A 25,289-nucleotide genomic window follows, 5' to 3' on the forward strand; every position below is an offset into this window, starting at 1 on the left:
TTTGTTAAATGTTTGGTTTAATAACGGTGACAATGGCTTTTGTGATGTTAAAATTTAACTAACAAAAAATCATCAAGAAATTCATTTCGTTTGTTTTCGTTTCTGGAGGGGAGATACAATGACGTTGTCATTCTTACACAAAAAGTTTAAATGGTCAGGCCAAACACACACGCAAAAGCAACCAAAACGTATTGCTAAACCCAATACTAGAAACCAATAGCTTCCGTGCGTGACCCTCGAAAGGCAACCTGATCCTTTAAAATCAACGAAGCCAACATATTTTTTTTTAATCCATAGGATAGGGTTTAATTGGCTGGTATATTGATGTCACTCCAAGATATCAGACCCCCATAATGGGCAATAGATGACGTTGATGGTAGTAGTGTCGTAGTTGGAGAATTAAGTGGTGGTGGAGAGGATGAGATGTATTTGGCGAAGTAGAGTAGTGTGTGTATATATATATATATATATATATATATATATATATATATATATATATATATATATATATATATATATATATATATATATATATATATATATATATATATATATATATAAGGTGCACACGACGAAACACTTCGCATTTTCTTAATATCATATTTTCTCAATACCAAACCTCTATAACCTCTGGTCCCAGAGTATGAAGTTTATGGATATGTGTATCATTATCCAGTTAGAGTAAGTTAAAATTAATGTTTCTTGTAGTTAAAATTTCACTGAATATAAGATCATCAAGAATTAAATATGAAATACGAACAAGAAATTGTTGATTTTTTTTTTAAAATTTCGTGCAATCAGTGATCGTTAATATAATCATTTAAATATCTGCCTAAATTTAATTTCGTTTCTTAAACTTATCATCCCGCGTATTTTGTAAAAGCAATTTAACTAAAAATAATGACACCAGCTGGCGCTGTTATTTTTCATAATAGAGAGAAGTTTATTGAGGTAGTCAAAAACCTGATATAAAAACACTTGTACAGTGTGAGAAATACGTTCTTTTTCTTCGTTTAAACAGATGCATGGAATGCAAGTTTACTGACATGAATTTCCATTTCTTGATTCCCAGAATGAATTAGCTGACCAAAGTAAACAAAGATTACATTTAATTAAGGCGATTGGTGCACCAACACAGTATTTCTTTTATCACTTCAGGGATTTTTTAAAGTTACAATTCATTAAATACACTGCCTATATAAACTTTCTCTAATTCCTTTAGCAGTTCTTTCTTTTCCTCTTCTGGCAAGAAACAACTTCGTGCTGCATTGAAATTCTGAAATTAAAAACAAAACGAGAATTAAGATAAGGAAGTATTTCAATTAGTATTAATATAGAAGACAATTCAGACTTTTTGGCTACACGGGAAGTTAACTATTCTCCCCTTTAACTTAAGCTTTCGTCTTACCCTTTTATACAATTTATTTGTAAGCGAATCAACATTTCAGAAAACTTTTCTTCTTGGGACAATTCTCCCCACAAAAAACTGTGCTGCACGTTAGAACTATGGGTGGGGTAAGAATTGGAGAGTCCAAGAATGAGAAAGTGATTAGATTAGAGATAAAAGAGGTAGAATAAGGCCACATATCATTTATTCATCTACTCAGATGAATAAATGATACTGTGGTCATTTATAATAAAGGAAGAAATGATCATTTCTTTCTTTCTTCTTTAGTTTGCGTGATTTGCTTGCGAAAAAGAACTCGGAAACTCCGGATGACGCGAGGCTTGATGATTTGTCTTTTCTGTTGTGCCAGCCGCCCCATTGGCATTCGCCAACTGTGGGTATCTTCTAGACAACCCTCTGGTTGGTTAAACGACATACATAGAGCATTTCGTAGAAGAAAAAAGAAATTGGTTTTTCCTTGACGGATACATGTAATAGGGAGGTTTGCACGGCCTTTGTTAAAATTTGTTCTTCTAGACGGAGAAATCTGAACATTGAACTATAAATTTTCCTTACTACTAATTAGACAGTCCAGGAATCTGGCTAATTCTTGCCTTTTGCGAAGAAATAGTGGCTTTATGATGGTCAGTGATAGTTATTTGAAAAAGACTTTCACTAACCTCCACGCCATAGTGCGATTCGAACCCACATTCGATGGTAACATAGCAGAAACACAGTCCGCAAAGTTCAACTTTATTGGCATAAATTATAAATGAAAATTAAAACTTCACAGAAGTAAATAACTAACAAAATTTAACTTAGGAAGGACTGCACATCATAAAGAAAGACTTACTGTTTTTATAATGTTACATCACAAGAAAAACCGGTATAGGTTCGTTAACTAAGTTAAGTATAGTTTACCATTGCTGGCGCTGTACCGATGTTAACTAAGGTACAAGGCCAGTAATGGTAAACTATCCAGGACAATGGCTACACTGCAGTTGGGTCGAACATCTAGACACAGACTGCCCCCGAGCCAAGTGCTTCAACTGTGTTAGTGTCTGAACTGCTGAATCCTGGCCATGAAATACCAGTTGCCCGCTACACCCTTCGCGGAGAGAGCTGATGCACCAATTGAGCCACTGTCACAACAGACTACCATGATCACTGATCAAAAAGAATTTCCACAACTCTCTAAGAAAACTGGAGAGAAGGGCTTTTCACACACGGTCCTCTGAAAGCTAATAGAAAGTAGCTATGACTGACACCCCTGTAACTACTTCCACCGCAAAAACACCAGCGGCTACTACAGCACCGGCAAATGCCATTCAGACGGAAACCACATCAGAGACACCACCAAAACCGACATCTGAATCGAACCGGCTACTCTAGGAACACCATTAGAACCGACAACTTTTACAGAAGCCGTCTTCTTACCGGCAATAGCAGCCAGTAAAATCAAGGGCAAGACTCTGCTATTTGTAGACATTAACCCCTCTCCTGTAGAAGATATGCAACTTGAAGAGTGATAAAAAACTACACGTTACCTCTGCCGCCACCAACAGAACTCTATCACGGAACTGACAGAGTTTGAAAGAGGCGTTGTGATAGGATGCCATGTTGCAGGTCTAATTGTTCGGCAAATTGTTGACAAATTCGGCCATCCTGTGTCAACTATCAAGTGATACCATGCTGAAATGGAAGCGCAGGGAGTCAACTGCAAGTGCTGCCTGCAGTGGACGCCCCACCACACTCACCAAACGCGACCATAGGTTTCTACAAAGGATATGTAAAACTGCCATTCTTCACCCCTACATGTTTAATGCAAAGTTCAGGCCCTCGACTGGAACAAGCTTCTCCACAAAACATTCAGAACTATGGCTCACAACATTGGTTTCCAAGTAAGACCGCAACAGAAAGCCCAACATTACCTGAACTAACATGCAGCGCCGTCTTCAGTGGCGCAACGAGCTTGTACAGTGGGACCTGTACAAGCTCTTTGCACGCTATAAACGAACGATGGTCGGGTATGGCAGATACCCGGTGAACGTCTCTTTCCAGAGTGCGTAACCTGACCATAAAATTCGAAGGTGGCAGTGTCATGTTATGGTCTTTTACCTGGTTTGGCCAAGGACTTTTGTTTGTAGTGTCAACAATAATGAAATCTGAGAGGTGGTGTCTGAACGATGCAATGTTCCTTCTTACTTTGTGGCGTTTACGGAAGTGACTATTGTCTCTCAGCAGGACAATGCACAGTATCATAAGGTTGCTGCTGTAATTGTGTGGTTTGTGGACACGAACGTCACCACACTTGATTGACTTCCATAGAGCCCTGATCTCAACCCTATTGAACATCTGTGGGATGAACCGGAGTGTCGCTGAGGTCAAGGGACATTCTCCCCATAACTGTCCATGACCTCATTATGTGCCTTCTGGGAGAATGGTCGAAAATTCCCATTAATCGCTATCGTACGGATTTGGAAACTATGCCCCATAGGAATGCTGCGGTCATTGCAGCAAAAGGAGGTCCTACATGTTATTAAGGTGAGCGCTATCGCTGTTTGTTTTTTGAAAAGAAGTCAACGGACACCATAGTGGCTGTTGACTTCTTTTCAAGCAGTGTATATAACAGTCGGTTTCTGAGTTAATCGATCTTTGGCACAAGCAATTAGGGATTTTTCCCCTTCCTAAAAATTTCGGTTATTTATCCTTACAACTTAGGATCGGTATCACGTACTATTTCAGACAGCAGTATACGGTTGAGTGTTTAGGATCACGAGAGGGGGCCATCGCTTAGTGTAGTCTTTCTTCAAATTCATAGGTAGCCAAGAACTCAAGTGTTGGTGAGGGCTAACTGGCTGATCACCGATTTCAAAAATTTAGTTAAAGAACTTTGAATGTTCGTTCCTATTGGTGTTTAACACTTTCATTACCAAGCTGAAAATTGGAATTTCGTGTGGTGGCCAAATTTTTTTAATTAGTTAACGACGTCCACGCGATAACGCGTGATCGACCGTTTGGTGAGAACTCGCATCGCGCGATTGGCAATGAACGTGTTAAAAAGACATTAGGCAACTTGTTTCTTTCCTATTTTTAAAATGGGAATGGTGTTAATTTGTGTTTGTGAAGGAGCTAGTAACATTTAGCTTCGTTTGCAACAATTCACTAATCCTCTTTCACCCCCCCCCCCCCAGAAAAAAAGGTAGAATGTTGAACTGTTTGAAATTTGACATTTCTCTTAATGTTTAAAAATTAAGAAGGTCTTTATCACAATTGTCGTTATTTTGTTAAAATAAACGTGTAGAAGTATGAATTTGAATGTGAGTACTTCAGTTCAAACGAAGACGCCTCCTTCTTGCGTTTCTTTAACTGTTTAAAGCACGATACTTTTCCCTGGGAAGAGTATCGTAGAGTAGACAACGTACGCCATCAGATTTTGGTGTGATGCACTACAGAAGAGGAATAAGAAAACAAACAAACAAATAATACCGCTCTGGTCAGGTGAACAGTGTGCAGGCCGAACTTGCGGAGCAGGTCATATTCCATGTCGATTGTGGTGGCTGTGATCAAGGGATCGTCTCTACTGATGGAAAAGTTGGCTTCGTCTTCTGCAAACCTGTCAAAGGAACAGAAAGCAAATGTTTTTTATGAAATGGCTGGTAATTAGAAGCTTTTTTTTATTCTTAAAAATATTAATGTTATGTACAAAACATCAACCGGGTTAATAGCATTGGATTTCTCTGCATTTAGGCACAGAGGTTACATAGACATTGATTATTGAATGCAATATTAACAAAATTGGTGAACTCTACAAAGTCAATTTTTTTGATCATTCCTCGCATGGCCGTTAAAATGCAGGACAATTTCTTCCTCCCTCTTTTTTGGGGTCTGGATTATGTGGCTGCTACGTTGGCAATCGGACTGCGATACTGCTCAGCCAGGAATTGATTCCTTTTATTACAGTTTTTTTGGCGGAAGAGGACAGTGAGTTGTTTTCACGGTGCTGATGATATTCGTGGAGAAGAAGGCTGCGCGTGGGTGGTCAGTTGCTTCTCTAAGTAAAGGTATTCTGTCTGCTCTTGTGTGTGTTGAAGATAAAGGTTATATATTACTGCTTTCGCACTGATGAGAGATAGTTGCAGACTTGTATATGAACACGGCTCAAGTATTCTTCCTCTGAATGCAGCCTGCAACAGGATGGAGGATGTAGTTTCCTGAGACGACGATTTAAACAGAGGCCAATTGCCATTCATGGGGCACTCCTAAAAGTGGCGAATTCTTCCGGTTATTCTCAGATAATTAAGAGTGAAATTTGTGTAGTATACTATGGGTGGAGAGGGCGTAAGGTCACATTATCCCCTGCATATCAGCGTCAGGTTTAATGGCTGTACTTCGCTAACGCATTCCACTTGTGATGAAGTTGATTGCTGGGTTCAGTCTATCAATTAGAAATTCACACACTTGGGCGTGTTGGATGAGTTCAGTGCCATCATCGTATTGGTTGTTCGCAATAAATATGTAGGCGTTGGGTTGTCTACTATTGGTTCTTGAAGGCCTGCTTCAGAAGCGTTAGCTGGCGTTATTATCTGAAGCGCAGATTTGATGGCGTGCATCTATTCCGCTTGGCTCCCACATTCAAAGGTTGCTGGAGATTGCAGACCTGAGGTTTGGGGATAAAATGTCCGCTGTGACTCTCCCTTCGTCAACTCTAAGCAGGGAAGAAAAGCTGATGGCTAGTATTAGGATGACTTATGTGATTGCGGAAGAGGATTCTTTGGGTATTTCCTGAAGTGAAAGCTGTCTCCACTCCGTGTTGTAGATCGACGCTTTTCACCTTTGCAGGACGTCTCTGTAGAAAGTGGTCAAATGTGTTGGCCCATGTGCTGTTGTTATTCTTAGGACAGTGGAAAGGGAGAAACCCCTGATGGCAGAGGAGAAGATATATTTTGTGGTTGCTTTATGTTGCTTTTTTTGATGCCGATTGTTTATGAAAAACAAGGTAAGAAAGGTTGTTAGTCGAGCACAAGAGTGCTCGACTGACGTCAAGTGCTACCCTCGCATATGAAGAGAAAGATAGCGTTTGTTGTCGGAGAGCTAGTTGGTTTTGTTGCATCCATTTCTGATTGTATTTTCTTGAAGTGTTCAGTGGGAGTTAGTTTTTAATGTATTCCAAAATCTTCTAATTAGAAGATAGATAGAGTTATATAGGGCGCTTCTAAAACAGAAAGCGTAGTATTTTTCAAACCTTTTGCTGCTCGATTGAAAATAAATACATGGAAAATGAAATTATAAAATAAAATCTTTCTTTCTCTCTCTCTCTCTTTCTATAGACATGAAGAAAAAAATATAAAACATAATTGTCACATTAATTAATAAAGCAATGTATATTTGCAAATGTCATTTTTAGGTAATTTACAAATCTTAATACAGTGTTTCTCAAAGTGTGGTACGCGTACCCCCGTGAGTACGTGAAAGGTCATCAGGGGTCAGTGGCAATTTTCGGCTATGCATCATTAACGCATGGAATAAAATTTAATGTATCCGTGAAGTTCGAGATCGTAAAACGTTCCTATTGTATCACTGAATAAGGTACAGAGACATCTGCAGGCTGTGCAATATGTTTCTCAACAAACAGTGCAATTAGAGACAACTGGGATAAAAACGGCACTACTAACTAATGAATAGCATGCCCCCCCCCCCACATAAAATGCTGTATAGTAGACTCAAGTAAAACCATATGTTGCATCGGCAACATATGGTTTTGTTTGAGTGAACGTGTTAAAACTAAGAAATATATAGTGAATGTGTTTCAGATATTATATAAGGAATTCGGTTGAAGAGAATTAGCATTTCAACTCAACTGTCGGCTTGCCTTTGTCACTTAGTAGCGCGATCTTTTGTTAATACCGCACCAATCATATGGCGTTCAAATTCTTAAGTATGAATCACTGGTTAAAGACTGGATTTTTAAAATGCACAAAAGAGAGGAACATAGCAGATACAAGTAGTTCTCAGCAACAAGAAAACGTTGATATTGTATCTGGATCAAGTGAAATTGATAAGGGTGTGTCGTCTGACATCTCTAAAGAATCAACTAGGAAGAAGATGAGAAAACTTCGTAAGTACGATATAAATTACTTGAAATGTGGATTTTCATGGACGGGAAATGAAGAGGAACCTATTCAGTTATGTGTAATTTGCGGTGAAACTTTAAAAAATGAAAGCATGAAACCATCCAATTTAAATCGCCATTTTGAATCGAAACATAATGAATGCAAGGACAAACCTGTCGAATGTTTTCAAAATAAACTAAAAAAATTAAAAGAATCTCAAAAAGTGATGTCGATCGTGTCAGGAGATGAAAATATGAAGGATTTAGAAGCTTCATATCGTATGTCGCTATTAATAGCAAAAAGTGGCACAGCGGAAACAATTGGCGAAACTTTGGTCAAGCCTGCAGCAAAAATAATATCAGAAATTATGATCGGAGATAATGCAAAAAGATCTTTTGATCGGATTTGCCTTTCAAATAGTACTGTTCATCGAAGAATCACTGAAATGGCTGAAAATATAAAACAAACATTGTTATCCCATATACGTAAGAGTCATTTGAAAAAGCATTTACATAATTGGAAATGGCTCAGTCAATTAGCATATCTGGCAGATATATTTACTGTATTAAATAGTCTTAATTTATCTTTACAAGGCAAGGAAATTTCTATATTTCATGTCCAAGATAAAGTGAACGCCACGTTGGCAAAAATGAAGTTATTGCAAAAGCGAGTTGGTAATGGAGAATTTGTTGCGTTTCCATCTCTTCATGAATTGCTCGCAAGTTCAAATGAGCAAATTGATGATGATGTGAAAATTACTATCATGCAACATTTAAAAAGCTTAGAAATGAATCTAAAAATGTATTTCCCTGAATTGGACATTAATATTGAGTGGATAAGATACCCTTTCAATAAAAACAAATTTATGCCAAAGGGTCTATCGTCAATAGAAGAAGAACAATTTTTAGAACCAGCTTCTGATGGTTTCCTAAAAAATAAATACAGCGAGAATACATTTTCATCATTTTGGCTACAAATACAGAATGAATTTCCTGAATTAACAGATAAAGCTCTAAGGTTCATTTTTCTATTTCCAAGTTCATATCTGTGCGAAGTTGGATTTTCGGCCCTTGTAGATATTAAGACGAAGAAGAGGAATCGCATTATAGATGTCGAATCGCATCTGAGATTGAAATTAACAATAATAGAGCCAAATTTTGCTGAAATTTTATCTCACCATAAGCAATTTCACTCCTCTCATTGATGATAAATTATTTAAATTAAGTAAAAATTTATAGTATCTTTATAAAGTTTGTTCAATTAAAAATAAATCATATTTTTTGTTTACATGTACATCTAAATTCAAATAAAATAGACATTTACAACGAAATATATTTTATTTATTTATTATTATTATCGCACAAAGTTTATCGTCTGACAGCAACACTCGTTACGAGTGGGACACATCGAAAGGAAGGAGAAAGTGGAGCAGTAGTGGGGCTGAATCTCACTCCGAACCCATTTCATTACTAAAAATCAGTAACGCATTTTTTCAATGAAGTTTTTTTTTTTTTTTTTTTTTTTTTTTTTTTTTTTTTTTGAGGAGGGAGGAGAAGAGTATGCGGATAAATTGTTACTGTAAGATCCGATAGGTTTCTTACCTGACGACGGGATGCTTCTCCGTGTTCAGCGGCACCGATCCCGTCAGGAAGCTCGAGTAGGGACACACTTCGAAGTGCACGCCTTCTTTCAGGCACTGTCGATAGACGTCGTCACTATCGACGCAGTGATATCCGTGGCCTATTCGCTCGGCGTACATCTCGTGGATGGCAGTGATCACGTTGTCCGAAGATCCTGCTTCCCCAGCATGCACCGTGCGATGAATTCCCAAATCCTTCGCTCTCTTTAAGACAAAAAAAAAAAAAAAAAAAAGCAAATCATGAGTGGAATTATTTGACAGAAAATCGTTTACAGTCTATAGAATTCTCAACAAACTCGAGTCTCCACTTTATTTTGTTAGGAAGGACACGTCTGTGTGTCGGGAGAGGGGGGGGGGGGAGGACTGTGTTGCGCAACAGTCACAAGCATTCGCTTCATAACCTCAATACCTCTGATAATAAAGTTAAAAATAAATAAATAATAAATAAATAAATAAAAAGTGGATACCTCAGTCACATCTTAGTCTTGTGAACATCTTGAATCTTTCATTTTTCAATTTCGTGTGATGTCATAGCAAACTAAGACACCTTTGCAAGCTCCCCTCCTCCAAGAACTGAATTTAGAGTTCGATTTTAGCGGTGGACGATCAATGAATACTAATTTAACTACTTAACATTTCTGCATTTATACTTCACTCCAGTTTCGCTATGATCACAAAATATACGGTTTCCTTTTTGTTATATCAAGAAACGATGGGCTGATTTCATTTGGTACGGACGATGTGTAATTGTGGAATAGTTTTTTTCCACTACTGCAGAACTGCAACAGCGTTCATTGATTGCTCCCTCGGGTAAAAAAGGCGCACGCAAATGCAGCAGGACAACGCCCTCTCGTTGTGCTTTGGACACGAACTCATCCGCAGGTGCTACTTCTTTTTGAGGTCATCAGAAGAGTCAAAAACGAGCAACGACGGTTCTTGTTTTTGTTTTGTTTATTTCCGAAATTTCAGCTTCCTAAACGTTATTCGATGTATGATACAATCAACACTTCCACATATTTATTACTGGGCTTAAAAACTCCTTTTCATTATCCAAATGAAGTCAATGAACTTCCTTCCAAAGTTCCAGTTCATCCCACAGATATACAATAGGTTTGAGAACAGGGCTCTGTGGAGGCCAGTCAAGTGCGGTGATGTCCATGTCCACAAAGCACGCAGTTATAGGAACAGCCTTATGACATGGTTCATTGTCTTTCTGAAAGAGCCAATGGTTAGTTCCGTAGAAACTCCACAAAGTGGGAAGTATTGCATTGCCCAGAATGTTCAGATGCTTCTCGAAGTTCAGTGAAATAGACTTCTGTTTGTGGCACAACAAACAGAAGTCCGAGGCCAAACCAGGAAAAACAGGATACCATCGCCCTCCAGATTTTGATATTTGACATTACGCACTCTGGTAAGAGACGTTCATCGGGCATCAGCTACACTTGCACGCGTCCATCTGCTCAGTAGACGATGTAATGTGATTCGTCACTCCATAACACAGCTTTCCAAGCTTCCCCTGTACATGCCCTTTGCATTACTGAGGCAGATGTTGCATGCTGGTTCGGGTAACGTTGATTTTCAGCAAATACTCGTACAAATCAGTTGTAAGGTAGCAGATGACCCGAGAGAATACACAGAAAAATGTTAGAAAGCAATGCAATACGTAAAGTTGGCTAAACAAAAGTCATGGGAAGATTGGATTATCTGGTATTTAATAATGGTGAATGTGTCCTTATCTTCCAGAAACTGAAGTTTTTTATCTCGCATAGTACCATTATCTTACGTGGCCAGAAGGAGATTCAATTACAGTTGCTTACTATCGGAACGAACTTTTTAGGCCTTTTTCTGTCAGTTCGCAAGTTACTAAATCTTTGGTGTAGTCAAGTAAGAGTGTTTCTCCGATTAGAAAAATCGACCACGAACTCTCACTATTCGAAGTACGATCGCAGTTTATGATTAGCCGATGTTGACAGCGATCTCTTCAATGTCAAGCAATGCTTACAAGATTCAGTCGGTGTGGATGATGCCATTTGCTTCGTAATGCACGAGTTTCAAGTCCAAGAATGCGAAAAATCTTTAAGGGTTTTTTTCACTGATAGTTGAAGCCTTACTTCCTTCAGTTATTGGTGATGGCGACGGGTACCCACCGATTTCCAGATTAAAGAATTATTAAGATTGATTTTCTTAACTGCATCCATCAAGAATTTCCTTTATACGCTCTTAGAATGTGTGCATGCACAAATGGGCCCCTGCGAATGGGCGCATACACAAAGAACATCCGTGATCAACAGACAGTACATATCCTCCTCTTCTCTTTTCCTAAATTTTATCTATTTCTAAAATCTTAACACTGATTTAAAGGAATTACTTGCTTATGGACAAGACTCTTTCTTACCATTGACACCATCCCCTTTTAAGTAATCATTGAATGTGGGTGGTCTTGCAGTCGCGTTATTCCCACCTGTGCAATTATTTCTTTACATTTCATTTAAATCTTCAAGATTTTCCATTTCCACCGCATCAACCTCTGATCTTGTTGCCATCCTTCAGCAGAATGATGTTAATGTTGTGAGATTTTAAATACAGTCCTGTTTTATTCTATTTATTTATTTATTTCAAAGAAAAGATTTCTGTTCACTTCCCTCTTCCAGATCTTCAGACAGCTTTTTTCTTGGGGTTACCTTTTGCCTTTCCTGTATTTAATACATTTCAGCCACAATTTCTTCAATATCCAAGATATGTAATATACTTTTCCATTCAAGACATCTCTTCTAAGCTGCTGACATTGTACAAATCCCAAATCTGCCCACCTTAGGATATTGCTTTCACCGACAGGTTGGTGCATCTGTAACTTCTCTAAAATGTTTCAAAAACTATCCAGAAGGGGGAGCCTGTTAACTAATGATCAAACTCCATCCAGTGGATGGAGTTTGATCATTAATTAACACCCCTCCCTCCCTCAAACTCCATCCAGTGGATTTCTCACAGACATTCAGTTTCAGATTTATGCCTATTGTATAGGCATAAATCTGAAAGTCGATGTAATTCTGCGGAGCACTGAAAATCTGAAAGTCGATGTAGTTCAGCGGAACACTGCCCCTGAAATCTGGGGCAGTGTTCCGCTGAACTGGCTGCTATCATTCCACCACTTTCTTCCAAAACTGTAAGAATCTAGGCAGCTACAGGTCAGCATCCACTTACTATTCTAGCTTCAAATCAACTTTGTTCTTTTCACTGTTTTATTCCAATTACTTCTATTCTTTAGAACTTCCTCCCTGTGCCTTTCTCATATCTTTGATCAGTTAAAAATGCAATTTATGGAGATTAGTAAAAAAAAAAAATGAAATAATTATTCGCATGCAGCCTTCTAGTGACTCGCCAACCTTTATTTTTTCCCGTCGACAATAACTGCACCATCCGACTGTGAAAATGACGTGTAAGAAACTGCAGCACTTACCTGAAAGACTTCGATATCCTCAGGGGAAGCAAAATTGCTCGCTTCGTCTCCAGCAATGTCGATTCCCACCACTCCTCGATCCTTGAAAGCCTCGCACAACTGAAGAACCTCTGGGGACCACTCTGCAACGAACACACAAGCAAACCTTCAACGCATAGCAAATTTTCCTTCAAGCAACTAATTAAAATAAATTCGAAAGAGAAATAAACATAAATCATAAGATGTTATCTTTGTCTGATTGTCATTTCTTTGTTGAACTTTCCGCAGACTTAATACTTTCCATTTTCACGTTAACGGGGGGGGGGTTTAATGTGAGACTAAGAACCTTCAAAATGCGTCTCTTGCTCACAACTTCTGTACGACATTTAGTATGGTGGCGGTGGCAGAAGTCACGTTAAGTAAAAGATCGTTAACATTGTCCACCGTTTGGGCAACGTTTTAGAAGGATCCGATGCGTAAAGAACATTCGGTTTCATCGATGTTTCGTTTGACATTTTCATTAAGATTCTTTGATTAGTGTGCCTTGTCGAGCAACAAATCTGCATACTCATGTCGGAAGCTCCGATCATGGGACTTTAAAAGAATTCCATCGAATTAGCAATGAAATATGATGGAATTATTGTCGATAGGAAGTTAGTAATGGTGTAATTTTTTCATATAATGCTGTCGTAATATCCTCTACTATTCCTGAAGGTACATATGAGGAATTTGATGACGGGAATGAAAAAATTACATCATTTTGGGATTTCTTCTAAACGTATTTAAGACCATGTTCACCCACGTGTTTTAACATTAGTTTTGACCGCATCACTTTCATTAGCAAAATGACTCCCATTTATGTATCAGATATGACATAGACTATGAACGTTAAATTCGGAAAATGGTTTACATTTCAAATTGGATTACAAAGGAAGTGTCTTATCCCCATTGCAGTTCAGTGGAGATGATGAATATTGTTGTAGATACGATTAATAACAAGGAAGGAGAAACAGTCGCATTTGCTGGTGATTGTTCATTTGGGTACATTCAATAAGAACTGCTGCAGAGGAGACTAGAAAAATGGAAGAGAGAAGCAGAACTGTGGCTAACATATTAACAGCAAGAAGAGTGCGTGCATGGTTTTAAATTGTAGAGAAAATATACAAATGATTGACACTAGATTCAATAAGAAAATTGGGAAGAGTAGCGTAAAAGATCAAATCATTGGCGAGTGTACTTTTTAGTGATCAAAGTTTAGACCAGGAGATACGCACGATCAGACAGTTAGGGGAGTTGTTTTTGATGATGACAATGAAGCGTATCTGCTATTAATGCTCCTCCAAGTGTTTCTTATCGTGCTGCTTCCAGGTGGTAGTTACTCTGCAAGTAGCTTCTTCCTGGTCTTATAATATTTCATATCCCCCCCCCCAAAGAAAACCAAGCCCAACATAGGAGCAAAACCCAGGTTTTGCTTCTACGTGTGTATGGCGTTGGGCTCATTGAAGTAGGTTCTCTATCAACAGATGATCTTCCTGTTCCATTTCTTGGGCGCTATTCACCTCTCGAGGCAGAAGCAGCAGGTTCAATGATTTCTCGCTGCTTCTTCCTCGAGATGTTAAGGTAGGAGGAGTTGCTTCACACTCTAGTAAGTACATTTATCTTATCGTACTGAAACTGACGAGTCACAAAACGACATCTCTAATAGGGGACACTCGCTTTATGCTGAGAACGAAAGTTTTGCAGAAGATTTTGACTTTTGATTTTGAAGAAAATGAATAATGTCATTTAAGTATCTTGGTTTTATAAGATAGCTGCCGTAGCTCCGTCGGTATAGACGAAGCACTCTGGTTGGAAAGACAATAGTTTGAAGAATCTTTATCGAAGATTTTCAATTGAAATGAGTTACCCGGTCTGATACGGAGGTGGCAGGATTTTCTTCCTGTAAACTACGCAATTTTCATCCCCAGACAGGCATGCCGGTCCCCCCCCCCCACACACATATATAAATACTCTAGAAGAAAGCAGCAGAGAAATGGTAAGCCAGCTGCATTAAATTGCATGAAAGCCATACTCGGGGAACGCATCGAATGGATGCATGACATTATGATGTGAATATTTTGACGTTATATATATATATATATGAAGTGGTTTGTTTAATAATAATAATAATAATAATAATAATAATAATAATAATAATAATAATAATAATAATAATAATAATAAGTAAAAGGTAAGTTAGTAAGTAACGAAAATCAGATAAATAATGTTGATTGTAAAAAGAAGAATATTATACACAAAACATGCTGTTGATGAGCGGGTTATAACTTCAAGTTTCTCCGAACAAAAATTTAAAATATAGCAAATGCAATTGAAAAACAGCAGGTTGTTGGAAAACGCCAGAGTTGAGAATCGTAAGCATATTACCTCAATATGACAAAAATGAATTACGAAAAAGGGCTATGATGGCAAATGATTCGATACGTAGGCTGTGTAGAGATGAGTGTTTTTGAATGTGTGTGTGTGTGGGGGGGGGGAGTTTGAGGGAAGATTGAAATTGTATAAGAGGGACGGCCCTACACTTGAATGCGTTTGGTATCAGGAGTCCTGAGAAATTATTAATTAGTATAAGATCTAACACAGAGAATCAGGGAAACTAAATTATAAATGGAGGAAGAATGGCGAGAATAAGTGTGTAAGAACGATAATGTTATGTAACTGTGTTACTGAGTATACAAAAGAACATGCAGGTAGATTATTATGACTGTAAATGAATGCAAGAAGTATCAGAAACAAAGGGGCAGAGTTTGTTGCCTTGGTCGATATATTCGGAGCTCAGATTGTCGGCATTAGTGAGACCTAGCTATCAGAATCAGGCATACTAACTGGTATCGAGTGTAAAGGGAACACTATTTTTAGGAAGGATAGAGAGGATAAGAGAGGAGGGGGGCGTGCAGCTAATTTTATCGGATGTATTGAATCAAGTTAGAGTTGAGATCTATGATGGTAATACTACTACTACAATCAGTATTTCATGTGGTAGTGAGTTTGAAGCGATCTGGCGTGAGGTGGAATCTAACAAGATCAATTACATAGTGAGTTGTTGTTACAGACCTGGTGGATCGGTTGCTAGTGATGAAGAAATGCATTACAAAATAGACAAAATGAGCGCGATAAGAGTAATCATAACAGGAGACTTTAATTATCCAAATATTGATTGGGTAGCATGAAACTGAATTTATTGCGCTGTTGCGGGACAACTTCCTCAATCAGCATGTGACAGAAGGAACTACAGGTCAAAGATTGTTAGATTTGATTACGGTGTGGTAGGGTGTTTCAGTTAAAGACGGAACTATTCTGTCTCTGGTTGGTGACAGTGATCACGTAGACTCACTTAGGAAGTGACTACGTTTATGAATGTTCTATTCAGAAAACGTTACATGCTGAACTACAAAGCTGGAAATTATGACCAACTGAGGAGTATGTTGGGTTCGGTGCCAAGACATCAGTTATTGGATGGGAAGGATATCGACAGTGATTGGGAAGTGTTTAAAAATACTTAAACGATGTGATATCAGAATATGTCCCTATAGTTCGACGAATAAATAGAATAGAGGTGAAATGGATGTGTAATCTGATTAAGCAACACATTCGAAAGAAAACACGGTGCAACACATGACCCATTTGGTAGTGCAACACTGAGGCAACTCATAGTAACGGTGGAGCAAGCGTATAATTAGTAATAAAATATTATAATTATAATAACTGACATCATCCTTATATACATGATATTTCTTCCGCACTATATAAAGTTCGGCTAGTCCAGGTATTTGCTTATGCTTGGACTAGCCGAACTTTATATAGTTTCTATATTCGGCATGAAACAATATGGGATGTAATATCCCTTAACCTAAATAATATTTTATAATTATCATAAGTATGGACCAATCAGTATCAGCGGGCCAGAATAGTCACAACTGTTGTACAGAAAGCTAAGTCCGAGTATGAATAGATACTGGCTCTGCAAGCTAAATATAACCCCAAAGTATTCTATTCTATCGATATGCTGCAAGTAAAAGAAAGAATGAATAAATCTACTGGATGCATATAGTGTTAGGGTAGCAGATGCAAAAGTGGTTGTTCGACTAATGAGCAGCCATTTTGCTTAAAGCTGTCAACCTGGTATGTAACATTGAGCTCACTGCTGTCTCTTCACTGAATGAAGAATGCTGATGCACAAACTGAATAAGAATTTAGCGATAAGAATATCATCAAGGGTGTTAAACTAGTGTTGAGCTGAAGTGGCTATTCCTTTTACCTGGGTGTATAATTTGAGTATCAGCACAGGGAAGATTCCGCAGGAGTGGAAAGAATGTACGATAATCCCATTGCACAAGGGTGGTGCAAAGACCGATGTTTCCAACTATGGACCAATCAGTATCCCAGAAGTGGTGGTGAAGATTTTGGAAAAGTTGGTTAGGACTCGCATTCAGAAATGGGTTCACAGAGAATCTCTACCTTGCAATGAACAGAATGGATTTATTAAGAGAAGGTCAAGTTTTAGCAACTCTCACATTCTATAATATGTTACCACTGAACTAGAAACGAGGAATGGCTATACGATAATACTTCTGGATATTGCTAAGATTTTTGATAGAATACAGCATGGAAGATTGTTGCATAATTGGAGAATATGGGATTGGATTCTAAACTATTATCATGGATAACAGGATGGTTGACTGAAATATCAAAAAGTCGTATATGGGGTAGTGTGAATCTGAAAGATTCGAGGTAACCAGTGGTGTGCCTGAAGGATCAGTCCTTGATCTTCTTATTCAAGCTGTACATTAATGATATTGGCAAAGATTTGACATGCAACATACAGCAATTTTCTGACGATGCAAACATACGAGGTGGTCTGAAAAGTTCTCGGCCTAACAATGAAAAAACACATTTATAATTTCAAAATTATTTTTATTTTTCAACATAATCTCCCTTAAGACTAATACATTTACTCCAGCGATGCTCCAGTGCCATTATCCCGTCCTGTAGTGGTTTTCAGTAAGATCTGCAAAATATTCTCCCTACAACTGCAACCACCTCTTGATTCGAAATCACCTCTTGATGCACAAAATTAGTTTTATTCTTGTTAAAACGATCCAAGCAGTGTTCAGAGATATTCATGCGAGTGAGTTTTTGAGTGCGCAAGCGCGGCACCCATCTTGCGCAAAGCTTTTTCATATGCAATTCTTCATGCAAAATATATCCTGCACGTTCTTTTGAAATGCCTATAGTCTCAGCAATTTCACGCACTTTGACTCGCTCGTCATCTGATACCATATTGTGCACTTCATCAACGATTTCTGGTGTTGTTACATTTTTTGGACGTCCTTCACGTGGATCATCTTCAAAACTTCTACGGCCACATTTAAACTATACAGCCCATTTGTTAATTGTCGAACACGAAGGAGAAGAGTGCCTATAAACTTTTATGAACTTCGAATGAATTTCTTTTGGCATTAAACCTTCTTTTACAAAGAATTTTATAACCGCACGAAACTCAATTTTATCCATTTCAAGGGAAACAGATAACACTTTTGCTTCAGACAGCTGTATAAAAAAAACTACTTGATAGAATGACTTGCAACTTCACATAGATGCTTACGACAGATGTACCAACTGAGAAAAAAAAATCTCGCCGATAATTTTGCCATCTATGATTGAAGCCGAGAACTTTGCAGACCACCCTCGTAGTAGGAGTGGTGCCGATATGCAGTACTTGCAGAATGCTTTGAATAAGCTGGAATTGTGGGCATGGGAAAATAGATGTCAGTAAATGCAAAGTCATGCACATTGGCGTGATTAGATATCCAATGTCGATTATATTGGTGGTATTATGCTAGTAGAAATTGACCAGGCTATTGATCGTGGAGCGTTAGTAATTTGAGATTCCCTGGAGGTCTTTCTTAATAATAATAATAATAATAAGTAGATAGGAAGTTTAAGTTCAGAACCCCCGTAGCAAAGACAAGTCAAAGGATAATTGCAAATTCTGAAACGAACTTTGGCATGAAAAGATAAGGATGTCATTTGGTATCTTTACGAAGCCTTGATAAGACCTCATTTGTGCGCAAGTCTGGTCTCCTGGTTTCCTTGGTGATTCTGATACAGTGCAGAGAATGCAAAAGGGAGTGTTAGAAATACTATCAGGATTGTGGAATACTGATTATGAAGACAGACTGAGAATTTGTAGACTGCAGACACTAGCAAACAGGGGTGATATGATTGCGACTTACAAACTTCTGAAACGGTCATACAAAGATTTCAGTTGATGGAATTTTTCAATTTATGGAGGGTGGGAAAAGGAAAAAGAGGGCATCTTTGGAAGCTGAGAATAAATGCTGCTAAGAAGGGGATTAGAGCTAGATTTTCTCTCATAGAGTAGTGCGTGATTGGATTGGATTGCCATTGGATGTTGTGAGTGCAAGCAGTGTGAATGAATTCAAGAATAAGTATGATAGCTGGTGCGTGTAGTATATGGTCTCTCTCTCTCTCGATGAGCCCCTGACTCCCTGGAGATCTCTCTTAATAATAATAATAATAATAATAATAATAATAATAATAATAATAATAATAATAATATTGCTGTTGCATCCGTAGTTCAACTAGTTTCGATGAAGCCCGTTGGCTGAAGAGAAATGGGTTCAAATCCCTTAGAAAAATCTTTCTAAGCGCTTTTCAGTTAAGAATGACTACCTTGCTAGTGTAATAATGGGGATTTCCTTATTTTATTTTTTTTTAAATTTATGAGAGTAAAATTATTTGGTCATGACAGGTCATTTGAGTGTGGGAAGAAAATTACCCTATCACCCCCTACGTAACTCACCTTCATCTGAAAAGACTACTAGAAAGAAACTTCTCAGACTGAATTTGAATCTGTGAATTTCGTTCCAAGGGCGTTTTCGACCCTGATTGGGCTATTGATGCTCAGGAAGAGGCAATGAATGAAAGTATTCAATACTTATGAACACTTTATAATAAAAACAACTAATCTTGCTCTCATTATGTTATTTTTCCAAGACAGTGTGACCGTTTCTGACTAACAACAGACTGCCTGAACAATTGGGCAGCCTAGGAAGATGGGAGCACCCCATGTGGGCGGGAACAGTTGCTCCAAGCTGCCATTTTTTCGATACACGGACGGCAATACGAACAGAATCCATACTCTGCGCATTATGACCGCTCTTCAGTCGGTCTATATCATTGGCAGATTTAAGATAACTTTTGTAGGAAAATAAGCATCATCTTCAACTATACGAGTGATTAGCTGTCCGCAAACAGACGGCTGCTGACAGAGCTTGTCAAGATGACGTTATTTGAACGAAAAGTATCACTTTATGTGAGCAATGATTTATTTTGTTTATTCGTCATTGAGAGAGCTAACACGCCCACTTCCTTCTTGCTGATAACCGGGGAGTGCCAATCAAGGACGATGTAGCAGATTGGCACTCCCTGTAGCAGAGTAGAAGCGCGTTTGTGTTTGTTCATTAAGCAACAGCAGATAAGCAAGAAAAGGGATAGAAACGTCTAATCTGCATTTCTCGATGTGTGGCAGACCACTGCACTGGTGATTTATTTATTTTTTGCTTTCTCCATTAAATAATAGAGTTTTGTTCAACGAGGTCTTGTCCCCCTGTTTTGATATATATATTTTCCCCTTTTTTCTTGTGGAAGCTTAACCAGTAAACAGTTCGAGAAATTCATTGTGGGTTTCATTATCAGCAGGGTGTGTGAAGTCTTGCAGACTGAATTCAGGCAATGAGGAAGCGAACGAACGAAGTTACCTGGGCAGTGCCTCATGCAGCACAGAATGGATCTCGCTTTGACTGCGAAGTCTTCCTCTCCTTTCTGGAGTCCTCTACAGATGCTGTCCACCACCGTCTTGGGATTCACGTACTTGGTCTCTCCGAGATGCTGCGTGGTGCACAGAGTGTGAGGAGCGTAGCGAGCCTCGAAGTAGAGAACTCCCTCTCGTGCTTGGTCCTCGCACATCTCGTAGGCCACTCTTTCTAGGGATACGGGATCATCCCTAAAAGAAACACATGAAAGAAAAAATACTGGTCAGGGGAGATGAAGGGAAATCAGAATTATTGCTCAAAGGGTAACTCATAACTGCTCAGATTTATTATTATTTTTTTTTTTTTTTTTTACTCTTCCTACGTCAGTTCCGTTCCAGGCCACTACTGTACACTGGACGTGACCCAAATGACTGCAAGGTAATGAGAAACATCTGAGTAACCACCAAGATTGAGTTTAGAGGAGGGCTTTGAGATGTGCTGGCTAGGTTCGTCATGCCTTCAAGGAATACCTTGTGGGACTGCTGCACAGGAGCATAAGTTTTGTTGTTTCGCGTCGTGAAAGAAAGGCGGTCACCACAAAGGCGTCTGCTGAGAATGGCGACTCCATCTGCAGAATAAAAGTTCTCGATGCCGAGATCTCCGACGTCGCCCTAACACTAGCATAGGTGCGCTTTATCCCGTTGGGGGGATGAAGACACGCTATTTGTTGGCGATCGGTCGGTATTTTCAGAACGAGAGAGTGAAAGTATAAAATTGTTTTGTTGGTTAAGAAGGAAAAGAAGAAAAAAAAAAGTCTTCCGGGAATATTTTCGAACCGCTTCGTAGGCTTTTTTTGTTCACCTCCTTTTTTCATCATCATCACGCGTTTCAATGATTTTAGGCATAGAGTGGTCTGTTCCGGCTTTAGAAATCATCGTTGAATCTCTTTAGAGGACGTCCTGGTTCTTTTTCCTAATGGCTTGTACTTTAAGGCTTGTTTTGGTAATCTTTCTGTTTTCATTCTTTGAACGTGTTCCATCCATTTCTGTTTATATTTTTTAATTTTTTCTATTACTGGTTAATTCTTCAATTAATTTCTTCATTTCTTTTGTGATCAAATAGGGTATACTTTGCAGTTTTTCTCATAAACTTCATTTCTGCTGTTGTTAATCTTTGTTTGTCCTTTTATTTTATTGTCCAGATTTCGCTTCCATACATTAAGACCGGTAGGGCTAATGTATTGTATACTTTTAGCCTGGTTTGTTTTTGAACTAGGTTTGGTTTAAATATAGAGTTAATTACTCCTGTTATTTTTAAATATTTTGCAATTTTTACGTTTATATCTTTTCATATGTAATCACACATCGTAGGTAGTTAAATGAATTCACCTGTTCTAATATCTTGTTATCTATTACTATTTTAGTTCTTACTGGATCTAGTCATTTAAAGGCCATCGTTTTTTATTTTTCTGTTGATATTATCATTCCATAATCTTTGGATATCTCATTTAGATTTAAAATATCTTTCTGTAAGTTATCTTAATAGTTTGTACTTATTATTTGGTCGTCGGCAAAGAGGAGAGTGTTTAAGTTTATAGTAGAATAAAGTTTAATACCTTGATGGAAATTTTTATTCCAATTTATTATAATTTCATTTAAATAAATATTAAAAACAATTGCTGAAAGGGGACATCCCTGTCGGACCCTTTGGATTATCTTTCTCATATATGATAGCTCGTGATTTAATCTTATTTGTATTTGATTATTTTCCTATGTACTTATGATAGCCTTTAGAATATTATCTGGTATTTGTCGAAAGACAAATACCAGATAATATTCTGGTATTTGTCGAAAATACTTCTTTTAACTTTATCAAATCAAATGCTTTTTTTGAAGTCAATAAATGCGATATGTGTTTCTAAATTGTAATTCCTTCTTTTCTCTATTATTAATTTTAAGCAGAAGACCGGGTTTTCTAAATCCATTTTGTACTCGTACTTCTTAAATAAAGCTTTCAAAATATTTTATGAATATTTTCAGAATATTTTATTTTTATGTTTGTTATTTAAAATTCTCTATTAATTCGTATTTAAAATTCTAGTATTTTATTACATGAATTTAGCATACTTATACCTTTATAATTTTTAGGTTCATCTCTACTACCTTTTTTAGAGTAGGGATCACTACTGCTTTTCCATTCTATTGGTGGATTACTTGTTGAACAGATTTTAATTAAAAATAATAAGAGTCTTTATTCCTGCATGTTTATATAATTCTGAACGTAGCTTATCTTCTCCAGGGCATTTTCAATTTCTTGTTTATTTCAGGCTGATTTCTAATTATTCTTCAGTTATTTCCTTTTCATTTTCATTAAATGTTTGCCAGTTATCTTTTTTAAAATATTTATCTGTCCACCATTCTGTATAGAAATTTAGAAATTCCTCTAATTTCAATTCGGTGTGTTTAATTTTACGCTCTCTTTAGCATCTGTATTTAATGTTTCAAAATCTTATAAACCATTTATGATGTGCTTCTTTTTTTCATTTCGATTATTTCTTTGATTGTATCATCCCATATCTTCAGTTTTTTTCTTTTTGCTGAATTTTTGGTCTTTCATGAGCTTTCATTTGCTGCTGTATTTAGTATCGTTTTTATTTCTTCATTTCGTTTTATCTTATCTAGATATTGGTTAATTCTTTGTTCATATAGATATTTGTATCATTTAATAATCTAGTTTTATACAAAAATGTTTTAAATTTTCTTTCTGTTCTTGTTATTTGTAGCCATTTAGGTGGGAATCTTAATTTTATTTTAACGAGGAAGTGGTCGCTACTAATTTCATATTCTCTGTGAACTCCAACATCTAAAGAAAACCTTGATGTCCTTTCATTTAAGATAAAATAATCTAATATTGATTTCCATCCTCTTGCTGCCCAAGTATATTTATGTATGTCTTTATGTTTATAGAAAGATTTCATTATTTTAAGTTTATTATAAACTACAAAGTCGATCAATTTTTTTTACCAGTCCTATTCAGAGCATGTTCTCCATATATTCCTATATTATTATTAATTTCCTGTTTCCAAATCTTGCATTTAAACCTCCTGCTAATATTACATAATCATTTTCATTTCTTTTATTATATATATATTGTAATTGATTATAAAATTCAATACAATTGATTATCCTCTTCTCGGGCATATAAATCAATTATTGTTGAATGACCTCTATAAATTTTTATTCTAGCTTCTATTATTCGTTCATTCTATAATTGTTAATATTTTAAGTGTTTTGCAAGGTAATTATGAATCCAGATCATAACACTAGCTTGTGCTCTTTGGTCTCTGTCGACTCCAATATATATTTTATTAAAATTTTCAGTTCTCATGGTTCCTTTTTGTTTCAGTGATTACTGCTATTTGAATATTTCTTTCATTTCATTTGATCTAATTTGATCTGGGCAAGGGTGTAGTTGGAAGGAGACCAATCTTTCGATGCTGTTGGCACACTCTCCCTCGATGAGTCTTTGGACTCCCTGGAGGTGTCAAATAATAATAATAAATAATAATAATTCTATTTTTTATACGCTATTCCTCTTACGTTCCAGTTTGCTGTATGCATCATAGTTTGTCGTTTCCGTTTTCGTTTTAATCTTTTGCATTCCAGGGTGGTTTTCCATAGATTCATTTCGATTACGTTTCTCTATTAGCTTAGAAGTAAATTAGTGTTCTCATGTCAGGTTACTAGCCTGGCGATGGATAGTCCAGTGGTAGGGTCGCTACCTTAAGGCTTCTGAACTTGCCTTCGTCCAAATTTTGACCCGTAGGAGAAATAAGGTATATTGAAGGGGAAAGTATAGATTTTAGAGGTGACATAGATATAGGCCAGAAATGGAAGGACCCTATAGTCCTCGAGTACTCTAAATAGCATAAGGGTCATAAAATAGGAAGAGTTGGCTGATGAGGGTTGATATTTCCCTTTATAGGAAATATTGGAGTGAGTGGATCTTCCTCAAAATAGAGGAAGAAGAGGATAGATCCAGCTAGGGGAACATAAGTGCCACTTCCCTTACAATCAAGATTATTGCCCCTTATGGCCCTGTTAGTCCACGAGTCCTTATTCGATATGGTCGGTTGGTCCAACTTTCTGGTTAGGATCTGGTTAGCTCCCTTATCCGCTACCCAGAGGACACGCTCTCTAGAGGTTAGAGGGTCCCCCGAAAGACCTCCTTTTTATAATAAGGCAAATGGGGAGTTCATAGGAGCAGTTTCTTCTTCTTCTCTCTCTCTCTCTCTCTCTCACACACACACACACACACACACACACACACACACACACACACACACACACACACACACACACACACACACACACACACACACACACACACACACACACACACACACACACACACACACACACAATCAACACTTGCTTTCTGCTAATTATGCGTACAAGTTACACAGTGTCAGTTACTCAGTGAAGTAGAGTGACCTCAAAGAGTTCAGGGAGGTTCGTTTCTGTCCGCCCACGAGTTTGTTATTTTCTTTTAATCTCCGGAGACCCTTCCCCTTTCTTATTTAAAAGATTTGCACTCTTCTCACTCGGCCGCTATTGGGCAGAATTGTTGACGTTGCCTTCCCTAATTGTACTCCTCTGCTATTGGGAAGTGGCCGGTCCAGCAACTGCGCAGTACGATTTCAGCAGACTCGTTTTATTCCTATAGTGGCAAAAGATTGCGTAACGATAACGACCTCCTCGACTTTTCTTTCTTTCTTTATTTTTTTTCGTGTGTGTTTGTGTGTTGGGGGGGGGGGGAAAGTCGATCGTTTGATGTGTTTCTCCCAAGCCACCACAAAAGAAATCGCGCTGTTCCAGTG

The 25,289-nt window shown here is 37.7% G+C and overlaps 1 protein-coding gene across 1 annotated transcript in view; it reads right to left on the reverse strand.

The window, feature by feature from the left end:
• Positions 1–919: 919 nt before the first annotated feature.
• The window catches only part of LOC150096920 (adenosine deaminase-like), a 33,493-nt gene continuing 9,123 nt past the window's right edge, over positions 920–25,289 (reverse strand). Inside the window, exons 4-8 of the mRNA XM_090408732.1 lie at positions 20,417–20,661; positions 12,597–12,718; positions 9,102–9,343; positions 4,877–5,003; positions 920–1,276 (exon numbers count right to left, since the gene is read on the reverse strand). Coding sequence (XP_090264858.1) covers positions 1,172–1,276; positions 4,877–5,003; positions 9,102–9,343; positions 12,597–12,718; positions 20,417–20,661 — 841 coding nt within the window. The 3' untranslated portion in view covers positions 920–1,171. The remainder of the gene's footprint in view (positions 1,277–4,876; positions 5,004–9,101; positions 9,344–12,596; positions 12,719–20,416; positions 20,662–25,289) is intronic.

Source organism: Typopeltis vanoorti, chromosome 18 (genome assembly GCF_054136105.1).
Source record: "Typopeltis vanoorti isolate ZY-2024b chromosome 18, IOZ_Tvanoo_1.0, whole genome shotgun sequence".
Lineage (NCBI taxonomy): Eukaryota > Metazoa > Arthropoda > Arachnida > Uropygi > Thelyphonidae > Typopeltis > Typopeltis vanoorti.